The 14,064-nt window shown below is 43.3% G+C and overlaps 2 protein-coding genes across 2 annotated transcripts in view; one reads left to right on the top strand and one right to left on the bottom strand.

The window, feature by feature from the left end:
• Positions 1-282, bottom strand: part of AP4S1 (adaptor related protein complex 4 sigma 1 subunit) — a 38,683-nt gene extending 38,401 nt beyond the window's left edge. The window contains exon 1 of the mRNA XM_019551235.1: positions 175-282. The gene's annotated coding sequence lies outside the window, so the exon portion shown is untranslated. The remainder of the gene's footprint in view (positions 1-174) is intronic.
• Positions 6-14,064, top strand: part of STRN3 (striatin 3) — a gene marked incomplete at its 5' end in the record, with an annotated part of 118,248 nt that continues 104,189 nt past the window's right edge. The window contains one exon of the mRNA XM_019551123.1: positions 6-146. Coding sequence (XP_019406668.1) covers positions 6-146 — 141 coding nt within the window. The remainder of the gene's footprint in view (positions 147-14,064) is intronic.

Raw genomic sequence — 14,064 nt, 5'->3', positions numbered from 1 at the left:
CGGCGGGGCAGGAGGCGGCGGGCGCCGCGGAGCTGTCGCGGCCGCAGCACTACACCATCCCCGGCATCCTGCACTACATCCAGCACGAGTGGGCGCGCTTCGAGATGGAGCGCGCGCACTGGGAGGTGGAGCGGGCCGAGCTGCAGGTACGCGGGGAGCGGCGCGGCGCGGTACCTGGTGGCGCGTCCGGCCTGGCCCCTCACGGCCTGCGCGGGGCTGCTGTGCCCGGGACAGCCATTTTGGTTGCTAGCATGGCGCCCGCCTGGGCTGCCGGCTCCCGGCCCGCGCCCCGCCTGCAGGCCCGGGCAGCGCCCCCGCCTCCCGCGCCGTGACAGCTGCGGGCCTCGCCCCGAGCATAATGACGCTGGGGCTCTGGGGGCCGCGGCCGGGAGGCCTTCCCTCCCCCCCCCCCCGCAAGGAAGGGGAAGGTTCTGGGGAGTCCCCGGGACAGCGGCTGCCCCCGGGCGGGGGAGAGACGAGGGGGCTTTCACCCCTGGGGCTGTCTCCGGCCCACTGTCAGCAGTTGGCCCATGGCACTGGCCCTTGTGAACCCCCCGAGTCTGGTTCCAGCAGAGGGAGACAGTTTCTCATCTTTCCTTGGAGTGAGGGGAAGGCATTACCTGCCTCATGACTTGGGCACGTGGAAATAGCGCTGCTGATTGCTGTCCGAGTTCCCAGTCTGGTCCTGGAGGGGGTGGGGGCAGATTTGGACTCCCCTTTAAAAGTGCATAAAAATCATTTTCATTGAGGGGAAAATAGAGAGAGAGCAGGGTGTCCCAATGAAACACAGTTTTCTCTTTGCAATGAGACAAGCTTAAGGTTCTTCTGTGTATAATTGTATGTAGATGTGTTTGTCTTGCAGCAATAGGTCAGAAATTTGCAGTTTTAAGAAAAATCCAACCCTGCTCCCTTCTAATTAGAGCATATTGCAGTGCTGATTGAAATGCTTTATAAATCACAGTCAATTTCAAAGCAGTAGTTCTTGTCACCAGATTTCTCAGCTCTAGTATAATGGGTGCATTGTGTAGTTTGTACTCTTGATTTAGTATTGCTGAAGTAATAATAAAAACAGCACCCACTGCCCAGTTACAACAAAGACTGTAAGTGAAATGAATTTTGGGACCCAGTTGCTTCCGGAGCCAGTTTGGTCGGCATTAACTCAGTTCTTGAAGTAGGACTAACTTGGGACAGTGGCAGGGCACTTACTTGTGCCTCTTGTTTCCTGTGTTTCAGTAGTGCTAATGCTATATTTCAATACAAAATAATTGCTTGCTCCAGTTAAGCAGTTACTTTTTCTAAAATATTTGCCTTTTGTATGTACTGTGTTAGAGGAGGGATGTCAGACTCGCCTTGTGCTTGGAGCTGGATTCAGATCACAGGGCTCCTCATGGGTCAGATTTGGCATGGGCATATGGTGGCAGCATCCACTGTGGCTACTTTGGCAATGGAGAAGCCGCTTGCCCTTAGGCCAGTCAAGGGTCAGTCAGCACTCTCTTGCCCTTCTGCCACCCATTGCCATATCCATCAGTGCCACAGGATCCTGGATCCTGTTGCAGCCATGCCCACTGCCACCCACACCCCCAGATTCTCTGGCCAGGGGTCTTGATGGAACAGCTCTGTGGGCCACATGTTTGACACCCCTGAGGTGGAGTATGGCGTGTGATACAATTTTATAACTATAAATTTGTGGTCTAACTTCCTGCAAACATGATCAGAGTGAAAACATGTGGCTATTGATTCTTATGCTTGACTTCTAGATCTTGGTTGTTGTGTGTTACAGAAATCTACATATATTCTGTTGAAGGTGGGGGGCGTTATATTTATAAACCACTATTTTAACATTGTAGTGGGGCTCATGTCATAACATGGTAAAGCTCCAGTTTTTGCTGTAAATAGCAACACTATCTTTTTTTGGTCCCTAGTTGTGCAGACCCTTTTGACCTTTCAGGCTGATGAGGTTACTCACCTACGTAAAATTAAGCCACCTGCAATAGTCTTTGAAAGACTGAGGTCTTGTATTTAATACTGACACATGAAAATTAGGTTCTTGGCCACTCTTGATTGTGTGGTTCCCTTCTTCTGACATTTCAGTTTATCCTACAGACACTCTCAGTTATTACAGATTCTTTCCGATTTTAATTAACTCGTTATCCATGTTTCTTTGAAAATGACACTTCATAGAAATGAATGAAAAACAAGTACTGTTGTGAGATCAGAGTATGTTACTGACCTGTGTAGGAGAGTCAGTTTATTGCTGTCATCTTTTCTTTCTAAGAATGCAGGCGTTTTCTTACTCCTAGAATGAAACTAATGAGTTCTTCTCCATTTTCTTCTGTACAAATAAAAGTGCATGAATGGGGGATGCTTTGCAAATGACAGAGAATGTGGAGATATATACTGGTAAATGGAGAGGAGGCTACCTGTAATAACCCACTCCTTTTTGTAACTATACTATATATTAATCTGGCCCATTTGATCTGATGGATACTGGAATGCAAGATTTAATTTTAAAAATATTGTGTCCAGTGCTTATGTTTGGTGTTGCAGTCTTTTGGTCACACGGTGCTGTTACAGTCTCTTTACCTTAAGCAGTATTAGAGGACTGAGATGCAGGAATAACTTCAGTTAAGTTTGTATCTGAATGATGGATATATGGATATATAATTTCACGTAACGGTGTGCGGTTGCACTTGCATTTATCATACTTACTTATGCAGAGCAGTTGATTACACACACAAATGTTAAAATAAGTGCTAAAGTAGTACTAAAGTACAGTAAATCTTTCTCACATTATAATGCTGAATAACACTGAAATTTCCTTAACTACTGACAGTTACTGTTACTATATTAAGACCATTTTATTTTCTCAGGGTGTAAACCTTCTCATGCTTTCAAGTGGCTATACACTGTAAACTGAAGAAAGCACATTGCTGCAAGTGTAACCATATTACATCATTACAAATATAGTCATGAGACAATTTTGAGACAGAATTCAGTCCCTTTTGGCCAACTTAACGTTGATGGATTATGATGGGACTTTGTATCAAGCCCTTGATTATGGGCTGTAGCACATTTAAAACAAGGAATGTGTGCTACTGCAACTTTTCCTTCTATTTAAGAAAACTGCCTTTTTTTAAAGTGTGTGGTGGGGGGATGATGCCCAGAAAGAAGCCAGGTTCAGAGAGAGGAAATTTACACAGTTGTGTTCAGGGGAAAAAGAATTAAAAAACATGCAAACTTTAAGGTCCTAACCCTGCAACTTGCAAATCCCAGATACATTTGGGGTCTCAGTTCCATGTGCTTATGCAGAATTGGGGTCTAAATCACATGGATGTTTGAAATGGAAATGTATTCCCTTACCTTTCACTTTCCGTGTGTGTGTATATAAATTCAACATACAAACCTGGAGATACTGAGTTTAACTTAATTTTCAATTTTGGTTGAGAAAAATACTTAAAAGTACTTTGACTAATGGTAGCTAGTGTTTCTGGTTGGCTTACAAAGGACAAGTAATACATGAAAGCACTCTTTCAATGTATTTTAAATATATTTTAGAGAAACTTATTAGGATGTTGTGCATTGTTTAGTTCTCCAGAATGATGAATGTTTTGGTCAGTATACCCTCAGCTGTATTTTGTATTCTCTAAAATGATTGCTGTTGCACAGTTGAGATCATATGTTATTTGAAAAAGTCCTTTGCAAACCCAGATGTTTTTATGGTAAAATATTCACGTGGATGTGCCCTTCAAGTTCTTCAAGAATGTTGTAGGCATGTTGCTACTACATTTATTTCACATAAAGAGGAAAATGAGATGTTTTTGTTTGTCATTTATTGATGTACCTTTTTCATCAAATAACTATTTGTTACTGAAAGGATTATTAAAATATGAGGATGAGAACCTAGTAAAGATTGCAGTATGTTAACTTAAGTGGGACAAAGACATTTTAAAAACATGGATCGACACAGTTCTTTCAAGCTAGAAAAATTGAGTACTTGAAAATCGCTCATTAGGGTAGCATATCTCCATATAAATTGTCTAGGTAGGTAATCTTTTATGGGTGTGTTTTTGATGATATCAGATAAAATAATCACAAATGTACATGAGTTAGATATGACTTATTTTCAGAATGCAAATACCCAATGCTGCAACACCAGGTTTCAACACTTACCAAATGTAGCAATATTCACTTCCTGCAGTATGTTGCTGCACACACCTGTCTTTGGTCTGTTGCAGACTTGAACAGGGAAACATTGGGAAACCAGATGCATCTTGAGGGTGCTAAAGAATTTTCCAGTAGGAAAGGAAGTAGGTGAAGAGGTGTTTTAATACTACTGTCTACTTTTTGACAAGCAGTAACTTTATTCTTTAGTGTCACATGGACAGTAAAGGAAGTAGCAAGGGTATCATTGACTGAGAAAATACCTCTTAAAGCTTTTACCTAAAACATACTGTAGTTGCTGTTTTGTTACTATTGAACAGAGCTAAACTGATTTTTCTATGTGGTATTTGTTTTAGGGATTGAATTGTTGCACATGTGTGCATGTCTGTTGTGTGCTATACTGCAGGGGTGTCAAACTCAAATTGGTTGGAGGGCCTCATTTCCTTTTATCAGGTGTCAACAGGCTGCACTCTAGCTCTGCTGTGCCATGGGCAGAAGGTCTGCCACTGGTGGTAGAGTTTCCCATGATGGCGGCCAGCATGCTGACCTGGGAGAGAGGGAGGTGAAGAGGGGTGTAAACAGACTTCAGGTATCTGGCAGGAGAATCACTGTTCTTCTTGTAGAAACTAGAAGTGTGAAGAAGTTTGTGCCTTTTCTTCTGGAGCAAAGGTGGCAACAATGGGAGAAAAATAACCCAGGACTAATCAGGGTTGAATCATCCCATCATCCCCAGGAGAGTTTTCTCCCCCCCCCCCCGACTAAATGTCTGCATGCTTTCATCCAGTTTTAACTCCTCCTGGGGACAGACTCCTTAAGACCAGGGTCACAATAGCCTGGAGAAAGCTTAGGAGGCAGTGAGGGGCAGCTGCTCCTACCTGTCCTGTGCCTGGGAAGGAATGGGAGCTGCTACCAGCTGCTTCCCTTTGTTTTTACACCTGAGTTCCCTGTGTGAGAAGCTTTGCTGTGGTGTTTCCTCTACTTGGCTTCTGAGCAGTACAGAGCAGCGCTATCTTCTCCCTGTTTCTCACACTACAGTTGCCCTTTTGCTCCCTTTGCTTGATTCCAGGGCACTGGGAGCTGACTGTCAATCATGGCCCTGTTCCCTACTGGCTTCTCCTTGCCTCTTCTCCAGACCCTCCAGGGACAAGTGGAAGCGGGCTAGCAGGGAACCAGCCTCAGAGAGGGTATACCTGGCATAGCAGGGCAAAGCCCTTGCCTGCTTCTCACACCAGAGTCCTGGGCATGTGGAATGGGTGGTGGGTTTGCCCCATTGCTGCATTTCTTCAGTTCTTCCTCAGGTGGAAGGAGTAGCACTGTGAGTCCTATCTCTTTCTCAGATCCCCCTGCCTGCTTCTCAGACCAGAGTCCAAGGAGTGAAAAGCAGTGGGGGTTTGTCCTGCTGCTCCTTCTACTTCATACCTCAAGACCAGGTGGGAGAGGGGGACTTTAACCTGCTGCTCCTCTCACCTGGCGCGGGTGCAGGGAGTCTTGAATGTTACAAAGGCAGGAGAGAAGGGGTGACAGTGGAAGTCTCAACCCAAGCAACATGGGTGGGCAGTTATATTAGCACTGTGGGCAGATGCCCCTTTCTGGTGACCAAAACTGTTGCTCTGGCTGCAGTGGCAGGGCTTCCCCTGGTGGTGGCCACCTTCCCAGTGACAGTCGGGGCACTGGCAGTCTCAGCAGCACCACAGGGAGCACTTTCCTGCTTCTAGCAGTAGCTAGCACCCTGACTGAGTCAGTGGGAGGCAGGCAGCTCCCAGCAGCCTCATGGTAAGAAGCTGCACCACTGTGGCTAGAGCTTGCTGAGCTGCGTCTTTTGTCCCAGCTTTGGCTACAGTGGCAGGGCTTCTGCCAACGGTTCTGCTCTCTCTGGTGTGCTGGCTGCTGGTGCAGGAAATCTGACCACTAGCCAGAGCTTGGGCAAAAGTCCACTGGGTTTGACACCCCTGCTATAACATAATTTTATAGAACTGGCAGCATGTGAAAACAAAATTCATTAAATATTTGCTGAATTCTGTTGGGCTGGTTTTTGAGACAGTAAGTATGAACGAAATTATTTAACTAGACCTGTTGCTAAGTCTTAGTATCTCTCTTCTAAAATGTAACATAATATTATAGGGGGGTACTTGGTAGCTGCGTTGGTCTGAGACAAAAAGACATACAAAAAACTGGAACTCTTGGTTACAAAAATGAAGTTTATTTTTTACCTATGGGGACTTTTTATCGTCTTGTACCATCTACACTTTTCCCAGAGCCTGATGAAGGGACTTTGATCCCGAAAGCTTGCAGAAAAGGACAATTTTCTTGTCATTTTCCAGTTGGTCTAATAAAAGGTATAATTTTGGACACAAGAGACATAAAGTTATAGTAACTTTCAAGGTTGCCTTCAAAACAAGTGAAGAATAAATGTAATATAATCTATCCAGAAGCAAATTGCATAAAGGCAGTTGCCATCCTTGTTTGGGAACAGCTCTGTTTCTTTGGCATTTGTGGGTGATGCCATCTTAGATCTTAGGCACATAAACTATTATATATTTTATTATAGCTGAAATGCTGATGCACAACCTGTATGTAGTAATGTTACCAAATCTAAAATTGTGGGCATGTATACTTTAAAAGCTGCTTAAGTCATTATTTTATGGATAAATATACTCTCAGCATGTTTAGTGTAAGATTAAGTACAGCTTTTGTTTTATAATCTTCTGTTTTGCCAAGCCAATTGGGGATTCCAGTGCAAGTTATACAGATTTAAGTTTGTTTCCCTTCTGAAGTTTGGATAATCCACTTAAGGGTTTGTTTGTTTATTATTTTTTGGTTATTCAGTTGCTGGAGCCCCTGTCCCATGGATTCTGTAGAAGCTCGTGTTGTCAGCAAAGCCAGGAGTAAATGACCTCTTGTAAAACTCTGGGAATCTGCTTATTAAGGGATGGAACTCCTCCTTTCTTGTGAGAGACATGGGCAAACTTTGTTTACCCTGATGGATCTTTCTCCTGGAAACTCAGTTAAAATATTTATGTTCCCAACACAGGTTACTCCTTTACAGAGTTAGGAAGAATTATCCATTTAATGAAGAAGCAATCACTGGATTTTTCACCTCAGTTTGTCCCTAAGGTTAAGTATGAAATGTGAAATGGCACATTTCTTTAAATATATGAAGATGATTTAGCATAAATAAATTTTAAAAGGTTGTATTTTAACTGTTCACATAGCTTGTAATGTTAGTACTTGGTGAATCTTTTAATTAAGGCTTTGTATAGATGTTATGCCTATCAGTTCAGGGGGTTAGATCTGGGTAAAAATGGCCCTTGATTGAACGTAAATCAGGGTAGGGAGGATTGGGTGAGCTGGGAGGGGGGATATTGTAGGGATCAGGATGGCTGGCTAGCATTGTCTGTGGAGGCTGGGGGGTAGTCTGGGGGGTTGTCTGCAGCGGGGTGGTTGGTGAGATCAGAGAGGCTCTCTGATCTTGTCAAGCTCCCCCCCCCCAACCCCTGCTGCCAAACTACTTTGATCCTGCAGATGGCTCCCAGGGCCAGTTTTTTACCAGCATTTGGACAGCCACATCTAGACCCATGTCCTGGTGAGTGAAGGGGGCAGAGGAAGCTCAGATTTTCCACCAATCAATCTCTCTCGCTCGCATATATGTGAATAAGAGACTGGAGTGTGCCGAGGACTGGACGGAGGGGGGGGGAGCTGCTGGCCTCAGATCCCCTACCCTGCTTCCTGCAAGAGGCAGAACAGCGGTAGCATGGCAGCACTCCATCCTGGCCCCTCCTCCCCCCATCATTCTTGACGGGCAGTTGGCGCATATATCTTATATTATAATTTTTGGCATATAATATATATGTGCCAATTGCCTGTCAAGAATGAATGGGGTGGTGCTGGGATGGAGTGTTGCCATCTAACGCCCCATGCTGCTGCTCTTCTGCTCCTTGCAGGGAGCTGGGTAGGGGACTCAAGGATGGCAGCTTCCCCATCCTCTGTCTAGTCCTCATTGTGGCTTCGGAATCATGATGGCACTCCCTTATGCTTGGAGCACTCTTATTGGCTATTTCTGTCAGCCAGTCAGAGTATGAATAAAGCGTTACGGACAGACAGACATAGGCTTTTATAATTTTAGAATTCTCTCTCTCTCTCAGAATTTGCATTGTGTCTTTGAATCAGATAATTTGCATTTTTTAAACAGAAAGCCAGGATCCCTGTGCGCAACCACAATGTGGTATCTTCTGTTTCTAGATTCCACTATCCTCTTTAACTCTTTATTTCTTTGCTATCGCTATTTTTTATTTACATCTTTCTTAGTTCTTTGAGTTTTAGTACTTTACCTATATTCACTTGAATTGAATTTCTTACTATATGTAGTCTTGAGTATAAGATAAACCTGTACTTCATAGGTATTAGAAAACTGAGGGCTCATCTTTATAGGGAAATTGATTGGTGTGTTATGCAATAACTGTATCAAAATAAATTCCTGGCACAGATGGTGTATTTTGGAATAAAAGTAACTTTTATTCTGGAATACTTACTCTGCTTTATAAATAAATAACTTTTATTTAGGAATATCATGCACTGTTTAAATGCATAGCCCTTAGAACAGGGCTAGGCAACCCCTGGCTCACGTGCCACTGTGTGGCAGCTGAAGGCATTTTGCTTGGCACTTGTACCTCAAGGAAGGGGCCAGGGCTGCGCTACTGCAACAAAGAACAGGCCCCTTGTGGCTCCCCCGCTGTTTGCCCCTTGCATGCCAACATTTTACAAGTCAAGGTTGATTGTGTTTTTGGCACTCTGCCCAAAAATGTTGCTGACCTCTGCCCTAGAATGTAAAAAGGCTGTGCACTTACTGGAACTCTTTATATATGCTGGAACTCCTCAGCACCACCTGGGGTGATGAGGAACAATGGTAATAAGCTGATGGAGAATAGGTTTAAGTTAGAGATCAGAAGGCAATTTTTTACGGTTAGGGTGGCCGAAATCTGGAACCAGCTTCCCAGGGAAATGGTCCTCGCCCCTACCTTGGGCAAATTGAAGAGGAGGTTGGATGATCACCTGTCTGGGGTCTTGTGAACCCAGCATTCATTCCTGCCTGTGTCAGGGGGTCATGCTAGATGATTTGTTCAGGTCTGTCTTGACCCTAGCTACTATGAAGCTACTACAAAAGTATAACAGTGCTCATTAACTATAGAAAAAACCTGTAGTAAACTTTTTACACTTAATTTAAGGTGGAGAGACAAGGTAAGCAGCCTGTGTATCTTTTTTTTGTGGGTGGGTATTATAGAGGAGTAGTAGAGCAGTTCTCCTGCATGAACTTTTTTCTGTAGCTGTAAGGCAATTTTTCTGTAGGGCAGTTTTTTTAATGCTATGAGTTCCTCTTTGAAATCTCTGGTTTTATCTTGTAAATCATGCTTGAACATCTAGCAGAGCTGACATTGCAAAGCACTCTTGAAAGGATCTCAAGGAACTTACTACCTGTGTGTCATTGTGGTGTCGAATGCAGAAGAGCACCAACCTCTAAGCTCTGCCGGAGGGCACAGAAATAATCAGCATCCCAGGAGGGCGATAGGGCACCAGGACTGGATAGCTCAGGGATTGGTAAGGTGTGACCAAAAAAGACTTTGCTCTTGAGGCTACAGGGAAGCATTAGGGGCTGGTAGATGAAACCCAAAACGATCTCAGCTCTGGTCCTGAGTCTGACTCACTGGCTGATGAATGGCTGTGCAAGCACATGTGGCCGTGAGGATTGCTGGGTAGCACAACCGAGGGCTTTGCCGCCAGAAGCAAGGGGGTCCCTGGCCTTTGACTCTTGATCCAAAGAAATGCTCTCACTTGCTCTGGGCAAGGAGAGAGAAAGAGATGACAGCCCCCCTCCCTGGATTTGCTCTGATCACCGTGGCATTGGAAACCCAGGCTCCTTCTTGCTGCTGCATCAGTATTCAAAGCTGCTCCTGAACAGCCAGACCTTGGACAAGAAATTGTGATGCAAACCAGGCAGATAAAGGAAGAGAGACCTGCCAGGTACATGCCAAAGCTGCAGGGAGCCCAACATAGTTGGGTTGGGTGCCGCATACCGCTTGTTGCTTTCCTGCCACTGAACTAAATGGTGGAGAAAGAAACTGCGTTTGCTCTCTCCCCCTTTGCAAGCATCTCGCTTAACAGATGAGAGAACCTGAGAGCTTGCATGGAGCTCAGACCTCCATCAGCAGATCTTTTGCCATCTGAAAGAGCACCCAACAAGGCCGATTTTTCCTTTCAAAGGAATCTGCACAAACCCAGAGGGAGAGGAAGATGGGTGGTTGAGTGGTCTGGGTGCTAGTCCAGCTCTGCAAAGGCTCCCTGCATCACCATGGGCAAGTCACTTAATATTGTTCTATATCACGGCTCTTCCCTGCCCCCTTCAGCGGTTGGGGAACTAAATCTATTAAGGACCATAAGAACCTGTAGGCTGCTTTTATAAAGAAAGTGAGATATTTTCATGAAAAAGCTGGACATCTGTTGTTAATTTGGGGGGCTGGACCCGATGATCTTGTAAGGTCCCTTCCAGACCCTAACATCTGTGAAGCTGTGCTGAGAACCACTGCTCTAGTCAGTTCCACGAGGTTTGCATTGAAATTAAGTCCTAAAGTGGTGTGTATATTTAACTGATATAATCAATGTTTGTTACAATGTAAACAATGAATAACAAACTGGGACTGGATTTGTATTTTTGCAGTTAAGCAAATTGTGTGTTTGATATGCAGGCAGTCCTCAACTTACAACATTTCGAGTTGCAACGTTTTGCACTTAATGTTTATAAATTGACACCCTGTTTCAACTTTCTGATGTCAGTTTCAACTTGATAACACTTGATCTGACGCCAAGCCATGCCAGTGAAGGAGTTCACTATGTTGCCCATCTCCCTGGAGAGCATCTTCCAAACTTCCTTGGACACTTTCTTTAAGAAAGCAGACAAGACTCCAGAAAAACCTCCAGCCAAGACTCCTAAGAAGACTCCAGCCAAGAACCCTTCAAAAAATCCAGCAAAGTCCCCTCAAAGAAGTCCTTCCAAATCAATATGATTGCTATTTCCAATATAAATACATAAATGTAGCTATATTACTCATCTATAATTGATTATGAAATTCTGGGTTATATTTGGTGAAAATAGGGTATTGGGCCTTGGTTCAGGAACCAATTCCCCATTTATAACTTTGTTTCCTATGGGAAAATAGGTTCTGAGTTAGTGTTTCAACTTAAGATATGGTTTTCAGGAACCAATTCTGTTGTAAGTCTGAGGACTGCCTGTATACATGTAAGAGGGAGTACATTGCAGCGTCCATGTTGAGGAGCTCTTGTTTTGGAGTACTGCGAAAGTAAATTTATACTGCATAAATGCAGATTAAAAAAGAATGTGTATGGCAGGTGAAGATGCATGTTTTGTCCCACCCTATGTAATTTTGTCTGGTCACTAAAAAAAAAATGGATCACAGCAACAGCATATACTCTTCTGCCACTCTTCACAACTGTTCACTTGCTCACCTATGTGGTGCGTCTATACTATGTAATGTACTCACCTCCTTAGTTTTGGGTATGTGACGCCTACTTATTTTACAGATTCCTCTCACTGAACATTTCGGATGAAATCTTTCCTTGTTCTTATTGGCTCCGGTGCAGATGGAAATACATGGTGCTAAACTTGGGGAGAGAGAAATAATCCCTTTCTCTTTATCTTCTCTACCCTCCCCTGTGCCTCCTGCTTTTCCCCCCACTCGCCCTTAGGCTGTAGGAGGTGGTTTATGAAATCTCAGTTCTCTCACAGAAGTTCTCTGGTAGCTCTCTTCCTTGAGAAGCATGATGGAGCGGCAGAGTTTGGTCCGATGTTTATTAAGTGCAGGCTGACAGCATAGCCTGTGTTGGAAGTCTTGTCTTGATATCTTCTGCTGCTGTTCTGAAAGAAACCTAAGCTGCTCGAGAATTTTTGTTCTGAGCCTGCTGACCTGGGGTTGGGATAATGCCGCCACCTGCCTTCATTCATGCCAGTCTGTTGATTCTCTGAAAAGGTATCTTCTAGAAATTAGTAAGTGGCCTGATTTTATGTGATCAGCCCCAGGATCTATCAGAAGAGTTTCTGGTGTAAACCTAAGCAGACTTTGTTTCAGCTCTCTACCATTCCAGTACTAACTAGGATGTGAGTGCTTATTTTTTTCCAAGTAACATTGGTTTAGTCAGGAGTAAAAATCAGAGTTCAAAATACATTTTCCTGGATTCAAGGTAAACCCTTTTTCAGCAGTATGGGAGGATTGGTACAGGTAAGCATAATCCTATGTATATCAAGATAATACAATTGGACTTGTATAGAAAAGCTTATGTGTAATGGCCATAACTCTGGTGACAGTCTGTGCTTTTTGACCATAGGGTATGCTCTGCCCATTGAGCTACATATACTGGGCCTACTTCTAAAGTTCCAAATGCCTGAAGAGCTTCAAACAGCTGCTCTAAAAGCCTTCTAATTGGTTCAGTTCAAGAAAAAAATTTGGCCTGCCCTTTTGATTAGTTTTGCCCAAAGCCATGACTGACGACATTCAGCCCTGGTACCTCATGTAAGCTCAGTCAACTTGTGGTCCTCAGAAACAACAGCTGGTGTTTTATACCGAAGCAGAGGTGTAAAAGGTTGGATTCTAGAATTGGAATATTTCACTTCAGAGCTTTAACACATTTATTTTGGCTGTCACATATGTAGTATGATTTAGAGGTTTCTTGTACCTCAGCGATCATTAGCTCCTACTGTCTTGATAAGTGGTATAACTTAAAGAAGCACTTGAGACACTTTTTATGCCGTGGGACAAGGCCAAGAATGGAAAATGCAGAGACCATTTTTTTTACCTCAAACTGCCTGTGAGTTCTTCCGATACAACACTTCATAGTATGTATTTTTAATTGATTGACTGTTTTATACTTAGCTGTATTTCCATAGACAACTTGATTTGCTGTTGGCAGCACTACTTATGGACTTAAATGGGGCGGGAATGGAGTTTTAAAACTAGATGCTTACTATGTGTTCATATTCCCTAATATGAGTATATGATCGTTTCTAGTTTTAATATAAATACAGGTTATTTTGTTTCTTTCTAAAGCGCATTACGTGTGAATAATACACGTCTGATGAACTGTTTTTCTGAACATGGTATGGTGGATAGAGTACTGATCTCAGCCCTTATAATTCTCTTAACTTTTAAAAGAACTAAGAATGTGCTTTCTATCACCCTGCCTCTTGTTTGGAAGGAGCAGTCTATAAACTTTCACAAGGTTATCTCACAACCTTTTTCAGAATAGCTTCTTCAAACACCTTTCTTGGATACTTATAATTTTTCAGTTGTCTACCATTTTGATAATGATTAAGCTGTTGGTTGTGATGAGATCATTGCCTTATGATAATGATGAGGTATGTCTCCTTATATTCCCCTATCTATGTCTATCTTTGTTTATTCTGTGTTTATCTAAATTATTAGTGGTAGGGACCATCTTTTTGAAAAGCCCCAAGCAAAATTGGCTTATGGTCTGTCTGTGTTTTGGGCTCCTTGGCACTGAAGGAATACAAATAATAAATAATGTATTCCTGGCTTTGCTACTGATCAGGTGTCATTTTTACCTTTCTGATCCTTCCTACCTGTTCAGTGTAAACTCCAAGTGACAAGAGCAGTTCTTTATCCTTATTGTAGGCTACTTACCACAATGGAACAATAATCTTAGTTGGGACCTCTACTGTTATTGTGGAGAAAACCCCCCCAAAACTAGAAGCTTATTGTTCCTAGATATACTTAAATCAAGTAAATGCCAAAATATATGCTACTGGTGGAACCTGCTTCCTGAAGTGCTAACATTTGTACCACGTTTTTAAAATTTTAATTCGACTTGTCCATAGAGCAG

The sequence above is a fragment of the Crocodylus porosus genome, unplaced genomic scaffold (assembly GCF_001723895.1).
Source record: "Crocodylus porosus isolate Cpor-Errol unplaced genomic scaffold, CroPor_comp1, whole genome shotgun sequence".
In the NCBI taxonomy this organism is placed as follows: domain Eukaryota; kingdom Metazoa; phylum Chordata; order Crocodylia; family Crocodylidae; genus Crocodylus; species Crocodylus porosus.
The sequence above is the reverse complement of the archived record's forward strand: the minus strand, read 5'-3'. Positions and strand labels throughout refer to the sequence as shown.